Source organism: Neofelis nebulosa, chromosome 11, assembly GCF_028018385.1.
Source record: "Neofelis nebulosa isolate mNeoNeb1 chromosome 11, mNeoNeb1.pri, whole genome shotgun sequence".
NCBI classification, from domain to species: Eukaryota; Metazoa; Chordata; class Mammalia; order Carnivora; family Felidae; genus Neofelis; species Neofelis nebulosa.
This window is the reverse complement of record NC_080792.1, coordinates 61,301,855-61,328,560: the sequence shown is the minus strand read 5'-3', so window position 1 is coordinate 61,328,560 and position 26,706 is coordinate 61,301,855. Positions and strand designations below refer to the sequence as shown.

At 43.5% G+C, this 26,706-nt stretch overlaps 1 protein-coding gene across 3 annotated transcripts in view; it reads right to left on the bottom strand.

Moving 5' to 3' along the window:
• Window positions 1–26,706, bottom strand: part of LOC131490416 (piezo-type mechanosensitive ion channel component 2) — a 470,949-nt gene that overhangs the window by 383,227 nt on the left and 61,016 nt on the right. For all 3 annotated transcript variants that reach the window (XM_058692724.1, XM_058692725.1, XM_058692726.1), the window contains exon 2: window positions 7,523–7,618. In XM_058692724.1, the coding sequence (XP_058548707.1) occupies window positions 7,523–7,618 (96 nt within the window). The remainder of the gene's footprint in view (window positions 1–7,522; window positions 7,619–26,706) is intronic.

Genomic DNA, 26,706 nt, shown 5'->3' with positions numbered 1-26,706 from the left:
GCCCTGGACCCGGAGCATTTACACAGTCAAGACCCAAGAATTTATGACCAGGTACGTGCAAGGACTCACTCTATCACAGTTTTGTGGGGAAGGACCCATGGAAAGGCTTGATGAGGTGGGGTGGCAGAAGGAGAACAGGCATCTAAGTCTCACAAATGCAGCCTCCCCACCAATTCCTTAATAAGAGGAGACAACAGTAATATGAGAACCTCACTATGGACTATTCCTAGCTTGTTAAGTGGATTTATAATCCGGTTCACAATAAATGTGGGTTTTTCTTTTCATTCCAGAATGGAGGTTCTCCCTTTTCAATAAATCATTTTTCTATCTTCTTATCAAATGAGTTACTATATAGGGAGTGCTTACAATAGACCCTGTGACATAACAGTTGGCTACCTTTACTGTTATTAACATCCTCCCTCCAAGGACATCTCCAGATATGACATCTAACTCTCTGGTCTGGGTCAAGAAAGCACTGCCTACTATTGTAGTCGAGATTCCAGGGTAAATCTAGTTAATCGCTACTTCCTTCAGGATGCTGCCTTCTTGTCTGGGTATCTCATTTGAAAACAACATCCTACATGTAATATATTCTTATATCCACATATATTCATCATGGAAAGATGTTCCGTGTGTATTTGTCCTTTGTGTGCAGCAACAATGGTGTTCTTATTCAAATAAACTTTATGTTTTTGATGCCTTTTGAGAGAAAAAGAGAGTGCAGAGGGAGAGGGAGAGAGAGAATCCCAAGCAGGCTCCACACTCAGCTCAAGCCTGACACGGGGCTCAATCTCAGGATCGTGAGATCGTGACCTGAGTCGAAATCAAGAGTTGGACGCTTAACTGACTGAGCCACTCAGGCGCCCCACATTCAAATAAACTTTAAACACCCTCATTTATAATGAGGAGAGACCTGAAGATATTTTGTTTATACTAAATATTCTGGGTTTTATCTCTTTTTTAAATTTTTTTCAATGTTTATTATTTTTGAGAGAGAGACAGAGACAGAGAGCAAGCAGGGAAGGGGCAGAGAGAGAGGGAGACATGGAATCCGAAGCAGGCTGCAGGCCCTGAGCTGTCGGCACAGAGCCCGATGCAGGGCTCAAACTCATGAATCTGAGCTGAGGTCAGAAGCTCAACTGACTGAGCCACCCAGGCACCCAAGGGTTTTATCTCTTTTCTTAAAATTGACAAGACTAATTACATCACCAGCACCCCCCCGCCACCGCCCCCCGCCTTTGAAGGGACTCCAAATGTTGCATAAATCAGACCCAGCTTACTCCTAAGGCCAACTGCAGGAAAGCAGTGTGAGATGAATTTAGAGAGATGACAGCATCACTGAATAATTATATGGCTTTCTCATTCAATGAGATATATAATATCCATGTGTTTGAGAGGCGAAGAACCCTTTTTTCTTCTTTTTATCCTTCACAAATTCAAACATCGTATTTTGCGAAGGGAAGTCTTTGAATTCATATTTGTTGAAAGAAATAACCTGTCACCGTAAGATATATGTTCTATATAACATAAGGCATAGGTTATCAATCTGAACCAATGCAAATTAAAATATCTCCTTTAAATATACTCAAACTATCTCTCCAGACCTGGAGCCTAGTAATCTATCAGCCAACAAGTATTTATTAAGTGACTAGGTTTCCCTTGTCGCTCGCAAATCCCCAGAGGACCTTGTTCTCTCTCGGGGGCATGAGTCAGAACAACATAGTTGCTAAGAGCACAGCCACCCATAGGGCACCTGTGTGTCCTCGGGCTTATTCTCAACCCACCTGGAATTCAGTCTCCATCTGCAGTACAAGGATTTGGGGTAACAGTTTTTAATAATAGCAGCAGCCACTTCAAAATGTCGTTGTGAGACTTAAACTAGTTCATGCACATAAATAATATGTGCTTAGTAGGCAGTGCTATTGGCTTTCTATTAACAGGTTATTTGACCCAAATACGATTTAGCAAGAAATGTTGGAAAGCACGTGATTCTTAGAGATATTGAGAGAGCACTGGAAAAGTCCCGAGGTAAATATTGATGGTGGTCATCCAGATGAGGCTAGGATTTCTAAAACTCTCTCGCTCTGATGTTCAAAGTGATAGTGTACTTCAAAATAATAATATTATTATTAGCCAATATACACTGAGCATTTACCATGGCCTTCTTCTGCAACTAATATGTTTTATTACTTATATTCCATTCAAACAAAACACTCTTCCACCATATTGGCTGATGTGGTATACTCCATACGCCACAAGGTATAGGGAATCTGTGTCTGGTTAGAGAACTTAGTATCTTGGGGCACCTGGTTAAGGCATTATCAGTTGGTTAAGCCTCCAAATCTTGATTTCGCCTCAGGTCATGACCTCACAGCTCATGGGTTTGAGCTGTATCAGGCCCTGGGCTGGCAGCATGGAGCCTGCTTGGGATTCTCTCTTTCTCCCTCCCTCTCTCTCTTTCTGCCCCTCCCATACTCATGCTTGCTCTACTCTCTCTCTCTCTCTCTCTCTCTCTCAAAAATAAATACATAAACTTAAAACTTAGTATCTCCTTGACTTCAAATGTATGAGCCACTTGAAGCTAATTATATATTAGTGTTTAATGGAGTGCAGTCTCAATCCCAATACAAAGCACACCGTTAGGGAAACAGCAGAAAAAGATTTCTTTTCCTTCCTACAGTATTATATGCTTAAATAAAATGCCTATAAGAGCATAAAACATCTTGATTTACTAAATTACTCATGATCTTCTGACCCCAATTAAGTCTGAAATGGCAAAATCCATGGCCCATCGTACCCTAAGCTTCTGTCTCCGAGGGATGAAAATAGACAATAAACTGTTCTATGATGTTTGTTATTATGGAGACTGAGGTAAGCATAAGACCATAGCTATGTTTATAAATGCTTCTAAAATGAGAAAGTGTGAGTATAAATTCACTCATTCATTCATTCCATAAATATTTACTGACTGCCTTACTATACACCAGACATTGTTTCTGTGACCTGGAAATACAGGGTAAACAAAACAGCAAAATCCTTCCATCTTGAAGTTTACATGTCAGAAGGGAAAGAGACTCAGATAATAAATGCATTAAAATGGGACTCTGGCTCAGTTTCAGAGGAAACCCTAAAAGAGCTGAGGAACCAAGCCTCCCTCACTTTGTAATGAATGCTATGGCAAAGGACATTTGTTCTCAACCCGTGGTTCCTTCCCCCGAAGAGGATATGAAACAGAATGGTGGAGAAGCCGAGAGAATTAACTATCTTAGAAAGATTTTCAAGCCTAGTGAGAGTGGCTTCCCAGAGACACCCCTGTGAGCTCCAGGGCCTGGAGCGGCTCTGAAATATGACTTGCCTGGGAAATCCGAAGGGCAAGAAGAGGGGTGAGGGTCTTGTTGAGTTAAGTAATTGCACGCTGACCTATGGCAGATGAAAGGTGCCTGTTCTCCATGGCCTGAGTGTGCACACCCGTGTGTGTGTGTGTATGTGAGAGAGAGAGAGAGAGAGAGAGAAAGCGAGAGAGGGAGGAATTGGAGGGGAGAGAGAGCTCCCTTCAGACATCAACTCCCAGGGAGAAATTCCAAGGCCTCCTGACAGCTGGGAAATGGGGTGCCTAGTCCTCAGAGGCAATTCCAAACTTACACCTCAGCTTCCTGCACATGGCAGTTTAGGAGGGATTCTGACAGGAGGAAGCACCTCCAGCTCAAGTCCATCTGGATGGAGCGGTGGAAAAATCACTTTTAAGTAACTAGGGATGTTTTGTCTGGTAGAAAACAGACTGAAGGGAAAGATCCCCTCCACCACCCCTCCTGACAGTTGAAAAGCTATGGGTAGTTCACTGACCACGAACATGGAACTGTCTCATTTGCCTCACATGACTCTTATTAGTAAGAGTGCCAGGCATGCCTGTCCGCACGGATCGGTCCCCTGACTGCCTCCTGTGGTTCTAGTGACACTCAGTGGCTCTTGTGTCCCAGTTCTGCTCATGACACCCCTGACTCCCCCCCACTGTAGTCTAATACAGTCCCATCACAATATTGCAATAATGTAATTATATAATCTTCTAATGACTATAGTCCTCCAGCCTCTGTTAGCTCTTTTTTTTTTAAGTTTATTTATTTATTTTGAGAGAGAGAGAGAGAGAGAGAGAGAGAACGAGCAAGCATGAGCAGGGGAGGGCAGAGAGAGGGAGAGAGAGAAGCCCAAGCAAGCTCCAAACAGTCAGTGCAAAGACCGATGTGGGCTCAAACTCACGAACCACGAGATCATGACCTGAGCCGAACTCAAGAGTCAGACACTTAACCCACCGAGCCACCCAGACACCCCTGTTGACTCTTTTTTTTTTTTTTTTTTTTTTTTTACAGTTTTTTAAGTTTATTTATTTGAGAGAGACAGAGACAGTGTGAGCAGGGGAGGGGCAGAGAGACGGGGAGAGAATCCCAAGCAGGCTCCGCACCGTCAGCACAGAGCCTGATGCCCGATGCGGGGCTCAAACCCACGAAATCGTGAGGCCGGGAACTAAGCCACAGAAACACCCTCCAAGCTGCAACCCTGAAACTCTCCACCTGCTTGTCCCTCTATGGATACACTTAGAGGAAACATAATCACACAAGAGTGAAAGAAATCCAACAGACCAAATGCAGGGCACGGGGTCACGTGGTAACTTTTACATGTCAGCACCATGCTTCCAGTCTAGGGGGTCCACGTCATTATGTGGTCCCTGCAATGCGCACAGACGCCTTTGGCTCCAGGGGCAATCCAAACTCACTTGTGGCTTCAGGCAGACAGTCTGCGAGCAGGCAGCACAGAGGCTGCTGACAGTTCTTTCGGTTTGACAACATGCTCTCCTACCGATTCATGAGAAACGTAGGTGAACGCGAATTTGGAGGTCCGAGCATGTCGGAGCCTGACTCTTCCTGAAAAGCCACACTGTGGTCACTCTGCCAGACCCACCACTGCTTGTGTCTATGCCACGTCGGCTTGCAGGTCCCGGACCACGCACTGCCAGAAATGCCCAGTGTGGGTATCTCCAAACACAGACTTTAGAAATGTCTGGATTGTGAGCCCTGCACGTTCAGAAAAAAATATGTGGGGTATCCTCGCCTAGAGACCCTCTGTGTCTCCACAAACAAACAAGCAAACAAATAAATAAGTGAGGTTACTGTATCTGAATATCAGTCCTGTATCTTAGCTCCTTGGTCCTGAAGTGCAGGAAAGAGGAAAGTACTCACAACAGTGCTTCCCTATACTAACTGCACAGATGCCTGTGGGTTTCCGTTTCAAGCCCAGTGCCTCCCCCTCTCCCATTAGGAGCAGCACCAGCAGACATGCGTGCTGATCATGCTTTGCCTGGGCACTGACCTTGCAACATTTTGTGAATTCGGGATATTTCTTTACATAGAGAAGAACGGCTTTTTGCTTTTGATTTCATGCTTCACCTCCTAACAGTGTCAGTCCCTGGTGCACCAGGTAGAAACATTGGGCCGATTGTCCCTCGCTTCTGAAATAGTCGCACGACCACCCCTGCAGAGACTGAGGCAACTCGACAGAAAGCAGGGCTGGTTAGTTGGGAAGAAGGCAAAGCCGGGCACTGTCATCTAAGTATGAAGGGAGAAAATTCCAGTTACCTGATTTTCAGATAAAACCATAAGGAGATATCTTGATATAAAAGTAACAGATCATTTAATTGAATATATACAGGTACTCCTTTTTTATTTCTTTTAATGTTTATTTATTTTTGAGAGACAGAGAGAGAGACGGGTACGAGCGGGGGAGGGCAGAGAGAGAGCGAGACACAGAATCAGAAGCAGGCTCCAGGCTCCGAGCTGTCAGCCCAGAGCCCGACGCAGGGCTCGAACTCACAGACCGTGAGATCATGACCTGACCCGAAGTCAGACGCTTAACGGACTGAGCCAGCCAGGTGCCCCCAGGTACTCATTTTTAAAGCACTTGTTTCTGAATGTGTATGATACCCCCCTTTTTTTTTTTAAACATGAGCTCCAGGCCAAGCCATGAAATACAAGTTGCCCGTATGTTATAACCTTGGTTCTGAGGCCAGAAATTACTCTGTTTCAATGTCTTCGTTTATGTTGAACTGTAGGAATGAGGCAAGAGTGGGTGTGGTCCCCTGAACAAGGGATCTTGAGGTTTGATAAGGATTATGCTTGCACTCACTTTTCTCCAGCTCTTCGTCACTTGTTGTAGTAAGGATTTAAGTGACTTCGAAGAGTCCTTACTTAGGGGGGCACCTGAGTGGCTCAGTCGGTTAAGCATCTGACTCTTGATTTCAGTTTAGGTCATGATCTCACGGTTCATCAGTTCGAGCCCCACATTGGGCTCTGGGCTGTCAGTGAGAGATTCTCTTTCTCTTTCTCTCTCTCTCTCTCTCTCTCTCTCTCTCTCTCTCTCTCTGCTCCTCTCCCACTCTCATGTGCTCTCTGTCTCAAAATAAATAAATAAACTTAAAAAAAAAAACAAGAGTGGTTACTCCGGTTCTCCCTCAGGCAGGAAAGTCAACACGGCATCTGCAGTCCTCACTATTCAGATGAAGAATCATAATATGCATTATAAATGCAATAGTTCAGGAAAGACAGAGCCATTATTTGCTGTTCTGCATACACCAAGTCGTCACCTCTTTTCCTGAAGACTCACCACAAGTTGATAAGTTGGTGGCAGTGACCAATGGCCCTTCCCGCACCACCCTGTTGGTTGGGCCAAACACAACTTCCTTTTTTTTCCATGTTAATATACAGCCATCTCACCTGAGACACTGGGCACAGTCTTTATTTCTGACGGTATTGTTTGGAAAAATTGACCTGGTGTGGTTTAATGTTTATACTTGTGGAAGAACTTCAAATATGGAAACTTAGAAGGCAGACCATGCCTCCTAATTTGAACCTCAGAAGAAATTGTCACATTCTTTTCTATGCCTTCAGATTCTTGCAGGGCAATGGGAAATGGATCCAAAATTTTGCAGCAACATGCTTGAGAAACCCTCCTCCAGACTCAGATTACTCTCTTCCAGTACTTGATTGAGGCATATGGAAGAGATCTCAGCTGATGTATAAACAAGTCATGACCAGGACCCGGCCTCCTACCCGGTACTCCTGCTACGTGGCTTGGAAATGTTAAGACGGTGCTCTGCCTCCTTTCCACTTGCCACCACATTCTCCCCAGCAATCCAATATGCAAAGCGTGTGCCAATGTTGCTCCGCCCTCTGCCTTATTTTGTTGAAAATACCCTGAGTTCACCTTAACCAGCCAGAATGTTCCAGATACACTGCAAGCATACCAACGAAGTCCGACTTGGGAACTTGTGGGGGAGGATAGCTCTGTAAATGACAAAAACGTGTCACCAACCAGCTCCACGCTACTCAACTTGCAGCTGCTCAAACACTTGACGCCCGCTCCCAACGGGACCAGCACGACGCACAGACAGCATCTCTCGTATCAGATAAAGACAGACCCGGAAGCCCAGCGAAATGCATTCCGACCTCAGCAGAGAACAGCACACGTCTCTTACCTTGCATCGTTGCTTTTGTTGGTTCCGAGAACAGGGGGATGAGCAAGAGGTAGATGAGGTAGACAAAGGAGAGCCCATTGTACCGGAACGCACACGCTGCGGTTGGGAAGAGAAATGAGAGGGAGAGTGTCATTAACAATGGCAGGCTGATGGGACCAGGGTGCACGGGCCTGCGTGGGTGACTGCATCAGCCGTCGCTAGATCAAATGGTGACCTAAGCAGATAAGTCAATTAGGAAGTAAAAATTCAGCCTTTCTTCTGTGTTCCTCACTCTGTCGAGCACCATTAGAAATGCAGAATTAAAATGCATCATCCCTGCTCTTAAAATCTACCCAGGAAGGCAGCACCCACATACCTGAATGAAGGCAGTCCATAAATGAGTCATAAGTTAAGCTGGAGAAATTAAAATTGCTACGGAAATATAGAGGCAACGGGATTGGGGAGGGTTTGGGATGCGCGGGGAAGGTTTTTCCATGGAAGAGAGGAGACAGAAGAGACAGACAACAGAAGGATATTTGGTAAACGCTCCATGGCAGGGCTTTACACAAATTTTGTCATTTAATCCTCATTTTATGAGTAGGAACAGTCAGGCTCAGAAAGACTCAACCGCTCACCTGAATCTCCCAACTAGGATTTGACCGAGTTAGAATTAAGCTCAGATCTGCCAGGCTCCCGACCCTATGCTCCTTCTTCTGCATCGCTTATCTGACACACAGAGCTCCAACGACTGGCTCCAGTGCGTGCCTTAGCTCTCCAGGTTCCCATTTCCCCATCTGTGAGGCACACATGATAACTGTCTCTAACTCATTGACTCATTATGAGGGATAAATAGAAATATATAATATGATAATACCTATGGCTCAGCGTCTTATACCCAGGAGGCCCTCAGAAATATAAGCATTTATCATATCATCCTCATTATTATCCAGGGAGAAGAAAGTGTGCAGTGTTCCATGCAGAAAGAAAATGAGCACATTATAGCAATAAGAAATAAATTTACTGGCTGACTAAAGAAAAACTAAAGACAAGAAGGACTGAATATGAACCTGTGAGGTGAGGAAATCTGTTTAATGATTACACAGATGGAAACATATTGGAATGAGAGTTGGGAGGAGAGAAAATAGAAGGCAGTGGACTATGGAGTTGATGTTAGTACATAACCATAATAACAATTATTACTATTAAATAATACTAATAATGATGATGATGACGATGATGATGATGATCTGGTGACTGTGTGAGAAATTTGGACTGGGAGAGAGTGAAACTGAAAAGTTGTGGTAATTGGGGAATAAATGAGGATTCCAGACAGAGCAGTGATGACAGCAAGTTTAAAAAGCAGCAGATGGAATAAAAAAGCATTTTGTAAAATAAATATGGAGAGGTGTGAAGAGAAATTATACAACAGTGACTCCAAGGCTTGTAACCCGGGCAATGATAAGGATTACTGCCATGGAGAAAAGTGATTTAAGAAGTGGTAAGTTTAGGGGCATCTGGGTGGCTCAGTTGGTTAAGTGCCCAACTTCGGCTCAGGTCATGACCTCACAGTTCGTGAGTTTGAGCCCCACACTGGGCTCTTTGCTGTCAGCACAGAGCCTGCTTCGGATCCTCTGTCCCCCTCTCTTTCTGCTCCTCCTCTGTTTGTTCGTTCTGTCTCTCTCTCTCAAAATAAATAAACTTTAAAAAATATGAGTTTACCTTTAGACAAACTCACAGAATTAAATCACAGGGTGGGGACCAGATGGAAATAGCCAGTCGTTAGCATGGACAGCATCCTTGCTTAGGGCTCTAGGGGGAAAGGGAGGTGCAGCCTGAGCAAAGTGTTCGAAGAAATGACAAGAAGGGAAAGATTCTCCCAAGGCAAGAGCAATGGACAGATGTACACAAGACAGAAGCATCTGCCTCGACTGCTGCCTGCATATGGGGTAAAGATGGAGGGGAAACTGGTAGGTATGCAAGAAAAAAAAAGCGGCAGAGAATTTAGGACAGACATGAGAAAATCCAGGAAGGTCCAGTTTCACAAGAGAACAAGTTTTCACAAAAAAGTTCACTATGACAGAGAGATGAATTGATCACCAGCAAGGATGTCTTCAAAGGTCTCTGAAGGAGGAGGTTGTCACATGTAAATGCAAGAGAAGCACTGTGGTAACCAAGAAGTGGGAAGCGAGAAGGGGAGTCCGGGGGGGTCAGGAGAGCCCGAGAGGACTGAGTATGGGAGACATGGCACGGGCAAGGCCTGGGTGCCCTTGGTCAGAGGGTGGAGCATCTGGAACCACAGGACAATCCAGTATGGGATGCACATTGGGACTCACAAACATGGTTCCCACGCAGGGAGACCAGATCCAGGAGGGCTGATCTTGAGACAGAATTTGAACAGCAGGAGCATGGCATAGGCCAGCCCCCAGCCCTCGCTTCTGGTGGCTTACTCTAGAGTCCAGCAATCAGTGGCACAGTAGGGCAAAGTGAGGGATGGTATCCTAAGGAAAGGAGGAATTCAGAAAACGTGCTTTTTCATTCCAAAAGAATCGCACACATATTTGTAGCTGTTTACACCATCACTGACATTCCTAATCTCCTTTATGGAAAGACCCAAAGCAGGAATAAACTTTCACACTATTGATGGGGCTGATAGGAAAATATATAAATGGGACAATGTAAAGGAATAAAAACATATGCTTGAATTGGCTTTCTAGATTGTTTTTCCTTCTGTCTCTTATTTCTCATCCACAGCTGAAGCTCCTTAAAAACAATTCAAAGATATTTGGTTATTCATTCAGCTAACAAATATTTATTGAGTGTGTACTATGTGCCGGGACCCCCAAAGATCCTCCTCTGCCTTTGGGAACTCACATTTTGGTGAGGAGATGTATGAGGAACAACAAACACAAGGTCAACCACCAGAAACGTTGGAAAACAAGCACTACGTGAAGAGGAAGCCCGCAGGGAAAGGGGGTAGGTGAGGCAGGTGAGCCAGCTGACCGAGTCTCCCGTGGGAGAGGGTGCCGGGGCGGGGACTTGGAGCAGAAGCGGGCCCGGCCTGGGTGACCCACCCCAGAGTGTCCCACAGGGCGCCAGTGTGCCAGCAGAGTCCTGGATGGGGCCAGACCAGGTGCACCTTACAAGGAAGGGATCAGAAGACACTGGCTGTCACTCTCAGATGTCAGTTCTGTGCTGGTTCTCACCCACAGTTCCAGGCTGCAAGCCCAGCTCCTGCCTACGCCCGCGGCTCCGTGCCTCAGTTCACACCCTGCGTGCTGCGCCGCTGCCCAGCTAAAGAGCCAGCACCCTCCATATGCTGCTTCCTGCCTGTAGGCTTCGCCCGCACCCCTCCCTCCGACCGCAACACCTTCCCATCCTTCCTCCACCAAGCATCTTGCCACATGGCTTACGTGTGTCCTCCTCTGGCTCATCGCCCATGTCCACAGCCTCCCAAACAGCTGCATTTCACCCCCTGGTGCCTCTTCCAGGTCACTTCTCATTCAGCGTCACACACGTCAGTACAGATGCCGGTGACCACCTCTGCTGTCTCCAGGGCCCCGTGCACAGGAGGTGCTCAGACCCATGAGAATCACGAAGAGTGAATAAATGAATGAAATGGAATGGAAAAGACGTGAGGGCATCCAGAAAGAGAAGCAGGCTATCCAAGTGTGCAGCCTGCCGGGCAGCAGGAACACACCACAATGGACATTTAAATAAAAACATCACAATTGACATTTACACAACCGTAAACAAAATACACATCTAAACAACTGGAACATTTCTTTCTTTTCAGCCCTACCCTACAAGCAACTTCAGCACCAAGTGACAAAAGAGTTCTGTCCATTCAGTGATTCCAGAAATTTTTTGTTTGTTCGTACTTTTAATATTTTTTCCTTCTCTGCTCTGGAGCCATTTAATTGCTTTTAAAAGGATGTCCTCTCAAAATCCTGGTTATTTTATTTTTAAAAAATGACAACAAGAGAATCAGCTGCAAGTATTTACAATGGAGCAGGGAAAAAAATTCAACAATGGTGGATTTTTCCTAAGGAAAGCTATCAAAGAAGAGGGACAGGAAAAAGGCTGTTATGTCACCTGATTCATTGTCTATTTGTGTAGAATTCTTTTTCCCATTATACACTCCCGTGTCTTAGATCCGGTTAAAGTTATAAATGTCTCAAGTACTGATGCTTTAGAACTGAGAGTCAAGACCCAGTTCTTCCCGTTTCCTTTATGTCTGTCCACAAGAGGCTGGACAAGGCTGGGACAAGAACACCTGCCTTCAGAAAGGTTCAAAAATATTTCATCAAGAAAGATGCTACCAGGGGCGCCTGAGTGGCTCAGTCAGTTAAACGTCCGACTTCAGCTCAGGTCATTATCTTGCAGTCCAGGAGTTTAAACCCCGCATCAGGCTCTGTGCTGACAGCTCAGAGCCTGGAGCCTGCTTCGGATTCTGTGTCTTCCTCTCTCTGCCCCTTCCCTGCTCACACTCTGTCTCTGTCTCTGTCAAAAATAAATAAACATTTAAGAAAAAAAAAAAAAAAAGAAAGATGCTACCAAAAGGTCTCTCTCCCCCTACAGGTCAGAAAGGCAAGACATATGCTTGCGTACTTATTCTTATCATGTAACACCTGCATTATCTCCTTTCTGCACACCATAAGAATGTTCATACATGTGTACCACAAAAAGCTAATAGAAATAATTTTCAAATAATAGAATATGCCGTCACATTTGGGGATAGTCCCTATATTTTAACATTGTCCAGAGATGTATGAAAGCTGACTTCGTTCCACGGAGTTCGTCAGTCCAGTCCTGAATCCATCAATCAGGTATTTGTCACACTTCAAGAAATAGAAATATCTCACCACAAAAAAAAAAAGAAATGGAATTACATGACATGATGAAGGTGTTACCTAACACTACAGTGGTCATCATTTTGCAATATTTAAGTGTATCAAATCAATACAATGTATACCTTTAAACTTATACAATAGTTATATGTCAATATATCTCAGAAAAACTAGAAGAGCAATATTATACTGTACATTAATTTCATTAAAGAAGTCGGTTAAAAGGATGTAATTTTAGAATAAAGCATCAAAGAAAAGAAGACTTTTACATGGCAATGGATTGCAAGGTCTTAGAATCAAACTGTAGTAGCAGAAAATCATAACCATTACTCAGTTTGCTAAAATTTTAAGCCAGTTTAAGGAAAGATCAGGTGAAAGCATCTCATTTATAAAGGATAGAAGCCTTTGGTCTGAGTTTTCTACTTAACTCAAAACAACCTGGGGTGCTATCTGTAAAACATAAGCTGAACCAGACGGTCACTAAAATCTTAGTTAGATTTTTTTTTTGGCCTCTGATTTTAAACATTCATTGCCTTTTAAATTATTAAGAGGTAGGATTCCGTTTTATTTTTTAATTAATTTAATACATACCAAATATTACTAACAGTATTAAAAGCTTAACTTGGGGTGCTTGGGTGGCTCAATCGGTTAAGCCTCCAACTTTGGCTCAGGTCATGATCTCTCAGTTCGTGAGTTCAAGGCCTGCATCAGGCTCTAGCCTGGAGCCTGCTTCAGATTCTGTGTGTCCCTCTTTCTCTGCCCCTCCCCTGCTCGCCCTCTGTCTATCTCTCAAAAATAGATAAACATTTAAAAAAAATTCTAAGTTTAACTGAGTTTTCTAAACACATCCTGATTGATTATACAGTTGGCATAAAACGAATGCTAAAGACTATGGTACTTTTTCCTTGTTTATAAATATCTTTGAACCTATTATTCACCATTTTATAAGTTTACCCACAGAAAGTTGTCATATTGAAAATACAAATCCTTCCGCTCAAGCTTGACCTTGCTCACCCCTCCTCACGTGAGAGAATAACAGCACAGATTGTCTCCTGTATTTGCGAATGAAACAAAACAAAGCTTTTATGAATGAATTTGCGAATGAAACGTGTGTCGCCACGTTTACTAAATCACTCCCCTTTCTTCATACACACATTTATTCACAAGGAAGGAAAGTACCTTTTAACTCCATCTTGATTCACCTCTGTGTAACTAAACACTTTACAAAGCTATGGATCATGCTACCTCTCTAGCAGGCTGTGACTAGCAGAATGCAGACCCTCTTCTAGGGTTTCAAATTATTGATTGCAATGAAGACTTAACCTGTAAAAAGATTATTTGTAAGAATTTAAAACTTATTGTGCTCAGTAAAAACTATTTTTTAAGTTTATTTATTTATTTATTTATTTAGAGAGAATATGAGCAGGGGAGGGGCAGAGAAAGAGGAAGAGAGAGAATCCCAAGTAGGCTCCGTGCTATCAGCACAGAGTTCGATGCAGGGATTGAACTCACAAACCATGAGATCATGACCTGAGCCAAAACCAAGAGTCAGACGCTTAACCAACTGAGCCGTCCAGGTGCCCCAAACACTATTTTTAAATAAGAGTGCTGATTATCACTCATGCCTAATTTTATATTAACTTTTCATTTCCAGTTTTTGACTTCTAATTAACTCTGTCTTTATGAACTCGATCTTATTGATTTTTAATTAATGCTACTTTTCTGTAATTTTCCCAAAGGTTAACTTCTCTTCCTAAAAAATATAAATTCTATTATATTACACATTTAATAGCTGGGTTGTATTACAAATTTAATAGCTGTAGCTGGGTTTTTACATCATTGGTCCTCTGAAAAAACTAAGACGTGCTTAGGAACCTAATGATAAAGCAAAGTTCCTTACTGGACTTTGCTTAGATTTGTTAACAAGTTTACTTTTACAGACTCATCGAGACTTCACGTTTGGAAATTTACCCTCCATCTATGTGGATATCAGCATCTCTAAAGTACTAGGTTGAACCACTGAACTTAATATGCCACTAATGTTTAAATATTATTAAGTTCTCATGATTCAAACCGTGTTACAAGTGGAGAATAATATTTCCATTTCAGAAATAAGAGAATCAGCCACAGTGCTATTCTATCTATAAGCCACTTGAAACAACTATGGAAAAGGGGGACAGCCAGGGCTGGAACATAGGTGTACGCATGTATAAAAAGTAGGTTTGTGTAAGAGGCAGTGACTTTTTAATAACAGGGTTAATTTACTACCTCCTACAGTTCCTTTTTTGAAAGATTTAGTAAAGTAAGATTTTTTTGTGTGTAGGCTTTCACCATAGGCTGTAGAACAGTCTGGATTATTCTCAGTAGCATCCTTCCTGGACTGACATGTGCACTCACACAAGAAGAAATCAATGAGTTCATGTTTCTCTCATCCTCAGCACACGATGCTGCTCAGAGCTAGATCTTGTTTAACAACTAATAAGGCTGAAAACTGATGAAAGATAACCATTTTTATCTTGATAAATTTACTCTGACATCCTGCCTGCTTCCTCCTGGGAACACCTTCTTCTCTGACATATATGGAGCTATTGTTACTGCCTTTAAATATTTCTGTTGCCTGAGAAGCAGACACACCTTTCGTGGCACCGATTCAGCTCTCGACCATGTCTGGGCTTTATGCTTATGATACCACACGAATGAGGGCAGCCTCCGGCCACAGTGTCAAACCATCGCTCCCAGAACAACATCCAAAACAACAATGGATTAGCGTCTTCTGCCAGATCTCTTTGCTCTGTATGCAGAATCTTTGACCTTGGATTTCGTCCCTTCCTCATCACTCCAAATGCCGATTGCACGCAAAGTCTGTGTCACTGACAAAGGAGTAGGTACAAAAGAATCCTTACAGAGACTTCTAGGCTTGCCCACCCAACCACATCCCACTCCCCAGACTGCCTTGGCCTTTTCCACTCTCTCCCTTACTACCCTTCTTTTCAACATATACCACATCCTCCTGACTTATGAAATTAAATACTTTAAAACTCGTTGACAGGCTGCTCTATTTGGAGAATGAGAGTAACAATTCCAGTAACACGGTTAAGCTGACTCTGTTTCCATCAGCTCTCAGCCTTGACCTGATAAAGCATTTGATTGTTGGCCAATAGATAAAGAAGTCTTGGATCTCCTAAGTTTCCAGGCATAAGATGACATTTGACCCTTCCTGACCCATTGTTATGCCCCATTATTTACAAGATGATCCACAATGTGTCAGAACTTTCCCCAGAGTCCCCTCAGATGAGACTGTTTGGGTATCTTGGTCTATCTCCCAAATGCAGGTATGACTCATGAGCCATTGTGAGGCTCAGCTGGGTGGTTCATATCAAAATTCTACAGAGGTCGGGTTACCTCTACAAATGTCTTTGCTAAGTCACTTGGTAATATTTCATTGAAAGATAGGGAGGTTGCAGACCCTGCCACCATTACCTATGTCTTGCAAAGGCTCTAGCAACAATGCATTCTCTTAAATATGCCTCCATTCCAGCTAGAGCCCCCTATTAGCCATTCCCCAAACCTGCATATCACCAGGCCCTTGGCCACTTTGGAACAGGGGCTCCTTCCTGTTCATTACTCTATTTCCACTTTCTATTCCTTTTTTTTTTTTTTTTTTTAATTTTTTTTTCAACGTTTTTAATTTATTTTTGGGACAGAGAGAGACAGAGCATGAATGGGGGAGGGGCAGAGAGAGAGGGAGACACAGAATCGGAAACAGGCTCCAGGCTCCGAGCCATCAGGCCAGAGCCTGACGCGGGGCTCGAACTCACGGACCGCGAGATCGTGACCTGGCTGAAGTCGGACGCTTAACCGACTGCGCCACCCAGGCGCCCCTCCACTTTCTATTCCTAAACACAGTATGCACTCAGTAAATATTTACTGAAAGAGCAAATAAAAAAAGCACAGCCCCCACTTGGGATTCTCTCTCTCTCCCTCTCTCTGTCCCTCACCTGCTCGCGCACGCGTGGTCTTCTCTTTCCCTCTCTCTCTCTCAAAATTAACTTTAAAAAACGGGCAGGAAATTTGCAAAATGAAACGTACGTGATTTGGGGTGAATCACATAATGGCCAATAAGTCACCCCCAACCACTCCATCAGTAAGAACTAGCATAGTAAGCCAACTAAACCTTCGTAGCAACAACTGAAGTAGGAGGGCAAGGGCAGGGAAACAGAGATTAGGAGCTCTCACTACCTTCCACTGAAATCCTGAGGTGGCTTGGTATTTTTAAATAGGCTTGCCCTTCCTTGGCACAAATGGATCCTGAAGAACAAATGATCCTTCTTGGTCTTGTCTCAAAAAAAAAAAAATCAGTTTCTGTGTTTTTTTTTTCCCCTCAGCTATCATCTGGAACCTGTTAACTTTTGTTAACTTTTGCAGCAGATTGCCTAGAAATACAACCGGGACAGTAAAGGAAAGCAAACTCCAACTTTCTTCTTCCTACTCATTTTCTTTAGCAATACACCCTGGGGCCCCCAAGTCCCTCCCCCCAAGTCCTCTTCCATACTGCAATAATGGGGGGGGGCATTTCAAAGGAGAAAAAGCACAATTTGGTCCTAGTAAATTATATTCAACTCCTCTACCAGCATGTAAGAATGTGGAAACACACAGGAATGAATCCATTCATCTGTAGCTTCCTGTGAATCAGAGGTGACCCTTTCTGTCACAGACGTCAGTCACCAGAGTGGCTGTCACCTCCTTCACTCTGCAGAACTCCTTCAGGTGAGCCCAGCAACCTGTTTTACCTGCCCGTCCCCCACCATTCACAACCGGAGGGTCCAGCCCAGGCCAGTCTTTTTTCTTCCTGTTCCTTCCTGACCAGCAGCTGGTGCAAGGCCAGTCCTCTCCCTCAGGAAAATCTGAATACCATCACTTTACGGGTGAAGAGTATGAGGCAGACTGACTTCAATATTTTAACTTTATTTCATGTCTAGCTACTCTCAAAAGCTAATCTGTTGTGTTTTATTATAAGATGGCAGTATTTTTTTTTATTCAATTAGTAGCTGGGACCAGGGTTTCTCTTAGAAAAAGAACTGTATTTGTTTGGACATTTTGTGTGATAGATTCTTGGGATTGAATGGGAGATCCCGAGGAGTCCAGGAAAGGGCACAAAGGCTCTCCTAGATGGAGCTTCAGAAAAGGAGAGAGATTAGAGAGATAACCCTGAGCATGGAAGTGAAGGCACTCAGCTGTGTAAGCTTTGCAGGACACGGTGTGACCTCCTCCTAGGAAACAGGGAACTCATAAAGCCTCAGTGCAAAGCACCTAAAAGGATTGCACCTTGCATCCGACTTGACATGAGGCAGAACTGAGGCAAGCCACAGATATAAGAAGCCCCCAGGCAGAAAGACTGGGGGAATTTTGCAGAAATCATCCTCAGAGAGCCCTGGGCTCTCACAGGCCAAGCAACTGGGGCTCAGGGGACAGGGAAGCTTCATTTGACAGCCACTGTATATGTCTTTGCTACCAAATAACCAGTCTGCATAGTCCATTTTTTATTTAAAAGCCAATCAATTCAATTAGGAGAAAGAGGAGGTAAAAAAGGGAATGGTAGTTATTTGATATCTGATGTAATTAATTTTCTCTTTATAACCCTTTGGTGAATCAATCATATCTTAAAAAGCATTTGCCAGGTTCTGGGGAAAATAATTTGCTAGAGCTGTTCAGGTTACAAAGCCTTTATCTCATTTGATACATCCTACAGTCCTGTGAAGTGTAGGAATTGTCAACACTCCTTTTCAGAGAGCACATATCCCACAAGGGTTAGGACGTTGAGCCAGAACTCAAACCTTGGATTCCAGAAGCTTTCCTTCATTCACACTGGCCATCCATCATGATGGGGACCCACCCACAGTGAGTTTGTCCCGTGGACTTCCTCCTTTCTCATCCTTCCCCTCGAACGCACAGGGTTTGGGTCTGGCTGCCCATGTGATTTAATTTTACTTACTCTTAGAGGCCTACACCCTACTTTTTTGACTATTTTATCTAATGAGACCCCGATCCTAATAATTTGAGACGGCAGAAACTCCTCTAAGACATCACTCCGCTAGCAAATGTGAGCTTCCCCAGGTCCCATTTTCAAGAAATCAGGTTTCAGAGGGAATGGGGTGCAAGGCTCCCAGAATCATCTTTCTAGGATATAAATGTGAACACCCCCTTCCCTTGCCTTCAACTAGCTGTGGGATAAGAGTAATGACAATTATTATTTATATACATTTTGTATCATCTATCATTCATCCTGATGTTAGAGACTCGACATCATCTGGTTCTTCCGTTGGTCTGTTTCCCCCAGAATGAAGTCGCCACACAGCAGTTGCTAAGTAAATGAGTCAATGACAGAATGAACCCACACGTGAGTATATTTTTTATCTGCACAAAGTCCCGTGCTGTACTGTCATTTCCTTTTAAAGATGAACACGATATGACTCTCAAAGGATCTCGTGCCCTAAGTCATGTCAGTAACCAGAAGACAACAGAACAAGAATCAAAACTGGCTCAACCTCTCAATTTCAGACTTCTTGCTTCCTTATACTGACTCTTCATCCACAACGGTCCACCCCCTCTAAAATCTGGACAACCCCTCTCAGCCTCAGGCCTCCCCATGCCACAAGCTCCAGTCACCTGCCTGCTTTTCCTGAAATACCCAAAAGTTTTCATTCCTCCTTTCTTTCTGATGGGATGTCGAGTTTCCTGGAAAGCCCCTCCTCTTCCTTCCTCTTCAAATGTATCTGGTGAAACCAGAAGCTGGCTAAGCCTCTCCACCCCAGCCTCCCACACGCCCGCCCTGACCTAGCGGGGTTCTTACACACACCTTTAAATCTTTAAACCATTTCCTGGTCATAAACGATGAGCCAGTACTCCTAGCTTGATAAATTATGAATCTCCTACCCTTTCTTCTTCCTGAGCCCCTCTTCCCTTCTTTATTAAAGCTGCAATTTCCTAGACCTTAATGGCAGGCTAAATATGGAACAACACACATCACTATGAAAATACAGGAAACTTAAATCTCACTTGAATTATAATGCTTACTAGAACACACATAAAAAAAAATAGGGAGGAAGAAAGGAAAGGTGTGGGGAGGGAGGGAGAGGAAAGGCATATTTCCCATAATGAAAACCTTAATGGTATATGTGGTGATCTGAGCCCTGTGAAGTACCCAGGGCAAAGAGTATAAATGATTCCCTTTATACTCTCAGCATCTAATACAACTTCCTGGCATGGAGTGAGTGACCAACAAATATATGTTGTATTAAATTGGATTGACAGGACATATAAGAAAATAGTATTTATTATCATATACACAGATTTTTGAAGATTGAGAGTATGTCAATAGTGGGAAATATTAAAATTATCAGTTGTCATAAAAATTAAATTTATGTGAAGTTGACTTTTAAGAACATTATTGTGCCTGTTCTCGTGTCATGAAAACTCAGTATGGAATCCCTAACAACAGGTTAAAGAGACTAACAAGTAAGTGGAAAAAATAAGTAAGAGGAAAACTTGATATTATTATAAAATACCCAACAATAAGAACAAATTCACAAATCTGCCAGAAATTATTCTGAAGGAAGTGATCAACGTGCAAAACACAATCATGTGGTGATAATGGATCCCTGTTTATCCAGCTAAACTTTTTTATAATACAAAAGTTGAGGCAAATAAATAATTCAAGTTTTTTTTTTATGGGAAGAATTTTTTTAGGGTGAAGAAGCTGAAAATGTCACATTTAAGAGAAGTAGGATTTTTTCATTCAAAATTGCACTTCAATCTCCAAGGTTTTTCTTCTCAGGGAATAACTAACTCTTGTGTGTTTTGGATAACAATGACTGACAATCCCATCTGTAGCATGGCAGGAAGTTGGCCAAACCCATCAGTGTCCCTTCGGGCCCTGAGGCTGTCAGAGCGGATGAGTTAGCACAGGGCCAAAGTACCTTCTCTGAAGGCAGAATCCTGTGTCTGTGCATAAGCATCTCTCCTCCAAGCAATACTCTTGGTCATTCTTCACCATAATGTAAATATATTTATCTGACTCTAGATAATAAAAGTGTTTTTCCTCTGCAAATAAATAAGAACATGGGGCTGGTGTTCAAGGAGGGTATAACCTTGACGTACAGTGACAAGAGAACAGCTTTATGCTCTGGGGCTTTCTATGAACGCTGATGATTTTATTCCCACTTTGTCTACGTACCTCCTCACATCCCCTAAAAAATACTGTGCTCACCTTCTCTTCTGCACTCTTTCTACAACTTTTCTCCAAGAGTGCATAACCCCCCCCCGCCCCGCCCCAACAGGTTTGCATTTGTGCTTCTGTCTAGCGACATAAAATCTTTTTTTTGTTAATTAAAAAATTTTTTTTTAATTTACTTATTTTTGAGAGAGTCAGTGTGTGAGCAGGAAAGGGGCAGAGAGAGAGGGAGATGCAGAATCTGAAGCAGGCTCCAGGCTCCGAGCTAGCAGCCCAGAGCCCGACGCAGGGCTTGAACTCACAAACCATGATCATGATATAAGCCCAAGTTGGCCACTTACCTGACTGAGCCATCCAGCCGCCCCCAGCAACATGAAGTCTTGAGCTTCCTCCCAGGGAGACCCCTCCAGGGTAGGAAGCAAGGTGTGGCAACAGGAGGAGGGCTTGCCATGCAGCCCAGAGACTCCTGCGTGCTGGTTCCTTCTGCCTTTCCACCTACTCCCTTCTGAGCACACTGAAACCCTCAGGCACGACAACCTGCTGGCAACTGCCATTGCTGTTGCTTCTTTTCTGGCTTTCTCTTTGCCTTTGTGTTAAAACATACTGCCTCCTGTGTCGTCTTCTTAATCACTCAAGTATCTCATTCAGAAAGTCATCTCTTGAACACTCCATGCTGAATGAGGCACTTCCTTGGCTGTGTTCTCATGAGGCCTTGTACAGACTCGTATGTGTACCCAACACTTGAATTATTTGGTTACAAGTCTTCCCCTGACCCACAAAACTATAAGCACCTAAAGGCATCAACTATGTCCTATTTGTTCCTGTATCCCTGGGGACTTAACACAGACAGTCCTGAAAGCAACACATGAGAGCAAAATTCTAAGACAATTAGAATAATGAAGAACTCTCACTCTGATGCTCTTACAATAACTGCTTGGTTGAGGAAATCTAGATGAAATGAAGTGCTAGGACCCACACCCTTATATGAGAAGTCCAGAACATTCTCTGCGACTGTCTAGTAATTGGATTTCCATACTCAGCAAGACTTCTTCGTCTCTACAGAGCAGAAATGTTCCTGACAGACTCACAGAGAACTGTATTGAGAAGTTTTGCTGTATTCTAATTTTCTTTACTCTTTGATCCCTAGCGTAATCAATTTATGCTTTACCATATGTATTGTTTCCTAACTACAAATACATAAGGCCATGTCAACCAAGGACCTGGTGGACCACAGGTGGTACCCTCAAACCAGGCAACTAAAGTGTAAAGAAGGGGCCATATCCAGTAGGGTAGTCTGGGTTACAAAAAGGTATAAAGGATTGCAGGGGCACCTGGGTGGCTCAGTCGGTTAAGCCTCTGACTTCGGCTCAAGTCATGACCTCTTGTGAGTCACGAGCCCTTGTGAGTTCGAGCCCTGCATCAGGCTCTGTGCTGACAGCTCAGAGCCTGGGGCCTGCTTCGAGTCTCCCTCTCTCTCTCTGTCCCTACTCCCACTCACACTCTGTCTCTCTCTCTGTCAAAAATAAATAGAAACATTAAAAAAAAAAAAAGGATTGCAGAGAACCAGAGTGCCCTTAACAGTGGGGGACCACTTGCACCTGAACTCTCTTCTCCTGCCCTCCGGCCCCTTGCCAGTGCTGCTCACTGGCCAAACAAAGCCAGAATGGCAAGGGCTTGACTAGTCCATGCGGGGCAGCCTCCGGTGCCCACAAGGGTGCCTTGAGGTCTGGAGAAGTAAATGGGAAATTTCCAACATCGCGACCAATGTCCACTGAGACGAGCAAGTACCAAGAAACAGACTGCCTATGGGACTCAGCCAGGTAACTCTACAAATAACATTTAATTTGATTTAGTTATCATAGAAACTGCGCTCCTGATATACTGTTTGTAAATCAATTAACAGCCATTATTAGCTGGCCTAGTGTTAATGATATGTGCACATGTGTGTATCGTCTTCACTGGCAAGTGAAGTCTTGGGGTCCTTACAACCGGCCACATGTCAGAATCTTCTGGACAGTCCCATTCGCACTCACGGAGTCCAAATCTGCAGCAGTTGTGCCTCAACAACTACAATTTCCCAAGTGTTCCAGGAAATTTGGGTGTGCATGATTGATGACCACCCCTGTAAACTCTCAGCGCTTAATTCGTCTTAATGCATCTTGATAATAGAATGCTGAACAGGATATACTGAGGATCTCCCTAGTAAGACTTAAAACCTGCTGTTGGATTGAACTAAAACAGAACACAATGTATACTCAAACATTTGCAATAGAAAAGCCATAACTGAATTTAAGAAATCATTCACTTCATCAAGAGGTAAGAATCCAAAGCAGTGAGGGGCACCTGGGTGGCTCAGTCGGTTGAGCCTCTGACTCTTGATCTTGGCACAGGACATGATCTCACGGTTTGTGAGTTTGAGCCCTGCATTGGGCTCCTCTCTGATGGTGCAGAGCCTGCTTGGGATTCTGTATCTCCCTCTTTCTGTCCCTCCCCTGCTCTCTCTCTCTCTCTCTCTAATTAAACTTAAAAAAAAAAAAAAGAATCCAATGCAGTGAATTACCAACAGCCTCCATAACCTTCCAAGAGGTCTTCCCATCCCAGGACTCTGCAAATAGTGGGTAAAGGATGTATGTACAATGCTTAACTGCCCAAACTCTTGTAATTTGTTTTAAGAGATAAGCTAATGGGGCACCTGGGTGGCTCAGTCGGTTGAGCGTCCGACTTCGGCTCAGGTCATGATCTCACAGTTCGTGGGTTCAAGCCCTGCTTCGGGCTCTGTGCTGACAGCTCAGAGCCTGGAGCCTGTTTCAGATTCTGTGTCTCCCTGTCTCTCTGCCCCTCCCCTGTTCGCGCTCTGTCTCTGTCTCAAGAATAAATAAACATTAGAAAAAAAAAACTTTTTAAAAAAGAGACAAGCAAATGTAACCAAATCTCAGGTGAAATGATGGGGCCGGGGGGAGGGGAGAACCATTCTTTTTTCGAGGAATAATAACCACCATCTAGCATTCTGGAACACCAGCTGTGCACTAGGGACCCTGCCAAGTCCCTAGAAACTCCATCAGAGAACTTTCTAATTGGCACATGGTTTATTGACCTGATAGCACAAGAATGTTGACAGGTGGAAGGTACATCTCCCTCCTCAAATATTCTATTGATCAAGGAATGCTGCTGAGGTGCTTAGCGGGAGGAGGAGACGTTCTTTTCCATGTCTGCAGGGCCTGAGGAGTAAGTAGTGTTTCAAACCCAGAGGTGTCCGAGCTCTGTGCAAGGAGCATCCCCTGGCCTGGCCCTTCACTGCAACCTCTTTCTGGGCTCTGATCAAAATCCAGGCCATTTTAAGTTCTACAAAGAGAACCTACTGATCTCATAAGCTGTGGTCTCAAACGGGATCACAAAATCATGACAAAAGATGTCAAAAAACTTTCCAATGTCTCTTCTCATTCCATAAAAGAGAAGTGTGTGAAGGGTTTAATTTGAAATTCGAAAAGGGGCCTCGAGCTAATGCCCAGCCAGGAAGAGCCCTTCTGAAAGGCGCGGGATGGTGAGGCCAAGCAAGGAACCTAATGGTCCTGATGCCCAGATTCTGCCGCTTTGTGCCTCTTGTTCAGCTCAGCTTGCCAAGGTTCTTCTTTTCTATCGATTCTCCATTACAGAGCATCTGTAACGGTGCCTTTTCCTGGAAGAGACGGCAGAAGTCCCCTCTGACCTCTGATAAACAGTTACCTGCCATATCTGGCCTACCAGATTAAGTGCAAGGAAGCAAGGACGGTGGTGGGGGCCGCGGGGGGGGGAGGGAGGCGGCACGGGGTGAGACAGGGGTGAGGGAAAAGGAGGTACAAAACAGCAAAGGGGCAAATAAGGATTTATACTGGGCTTTAAGCTTGGAAATGGAAGTGAATGGGAGACCCTCAGTGTGGGCTGCACGAAATGCCACAAGCTAATGGCTTGCCAATATCCACTGGCTAGGATGGCCAAACACCATGGAAACCTATTTTGGACCTGAAGGGACAGGGGCTCAGGGGAGAGGGGAGGGCAAGGGAAGTCAATTATTTCTAGGCAAATTGCCCAATATGCAAGCTTAAAGTACAAATACAAGGCAAAAAATAGATGCGCAACCATTTTATCTTTCCAATCAGAGTTTCACAACCACATCCCCTACTTCCTTTAAGAGTCTGTGCAGGACACATTCTTCTGTAAAAGGCCACACCACACATTTCCACAGGGAAGACACATTTGTTGACAAAGACACAAATACAGGGACGCAGGGAGCCTCGCCAGCCTCTGTTTAAAATTAAATGTATGTAAAATGTCACCTCGCCAGCCTCTGTTTAAAATTAAACAAGAAATATTAGCTAATAAATACAGAGGTATAGTGGGAAAATTACAGGAAAGATTAAGTTTTGAACAGTGCCATTAATAAGGGATGCTTATATTGAAAACTTACTCCAAGACCGAAATGGTTTAACAACTCATTTAGCAACTAATGACGCATTTCGTGTAAACGTTATTGGTTCTGTCATCTCATCTGCAGTGTTAAGGATAAGAAGACTACCCATTTCATGGGTGACATGGGAGGGGTTAAATAAGATCTTAGCATGCCCACCAGGAAGGGCTGTGACCAGGAGCACTGCACAAGTGTTTGGTTTGTTCGGGACGCTACGGCTGCTGTTGGAATCCTAGCACTCAATGTATTCTCTGGGATAAAGACCGGATAACTGCCAATCCTTGATTCAGCTCTCAGAATCAGGGATGCGGAACCAACCGGACACTAGCTTCCAAAGGCAGCAGCCCCAATTCAACAGCACAAAGCACATCTCACCCGTCTGTCCGAGTCACGACTCAGGCACAATCAGGGGAAGTTCCCCTTCCACCCCAACACCCTCCTAAAGCAGAACGTGTTCTGTCACCCTGTTCAGCAAAGGGTACAACAGCGGGTTTTCCCGTGCAATAAGTGAAACACAGCCGGTGTTCCAATAAAAGACTCTTTGAGTATGTGGCAAATGTGGTTTTTGATGCAGGCTTGATTTCACTGAGAGAGGTGGCTAAAAAGTCAGCTTTCAAGAGGCTGCCTGGCACCTTGGCTGTAAAAAGAGATTTGAGGCTAGAGATTCATGGAGTATATTCCGCTCCAAGATCAAAACACAGCATTTCAAACACTAGTGATAAACGCAAAGAACTGGAAATAACAATAGGTTATATAGTTAAATATAGTTTAAAATATTAAGGAAATTCTAAATTACCAAATACTGTTCACCCATCTGAAATCATGTTAATAATGAACATTTACCAAGAGATTGCTAGGTAAGTATAGAAATTATCTAAAATGTATAGCATATGATTATTTTATTAAGATATAAAAAGTTATACCTAAATCTTCATTTTTTTTAAAAGCTAGGGTAAGGGAAGGTAAAAATAATAGTAGTGGTAGTCATTACCCAGTAGGAGAAGACGATTGATTGGTATTCTGTTATTTACAGATTTCAGTCTATTTTTAGATTTCCTAGACTTAACATAGATTATTTTTGTAATCAGGAAAAGAAGTTATTAATTAAAAAAAATTTTTTAAGCCCTATGAAAAAACCTAGACACATTTTTTTCACAACCAAGAATTAACTTAACTGGGTGGGGCAATCTGGATTCAACTTTGCATACTGAAAAAATGTGAACAAAAAGAGAATTGTAAAACCAGGAAAGGGATTCACAGATGAACTTCAGTTTTTGTCCTGTAGTAATTGAGTAATTTTGCCTATATAATTAGGGTTGGAAGTGAGAAAATTATCGTGCACGGAGCTGCCATACCTGCCTTCCCCAACTCACAATTTTCACATACCCATCTTTTCAGCAAGTGGCAGACGTTCACATTTTCTCTTGCCTTTCCCTGTCGAAACCTGTCCTCAGAACAAAATGGTTTCATATCTGGTTAAGGTATTGCTTAAGACCACACCATTCTCACTTACCCTAAGGCCTGATGTGCCTAAGGATTTACAATACTGAACGTTTGGAACCCAGGTCATTTGGTTTCCAAAAGATTTTCAAACCAGAGAATGATTTCTGGAAACATTCTAACTTTAGTAGTTTTACTTCTCAGTGATACATTGAAAAAATAATATGGAATAGGTCATTAAGTA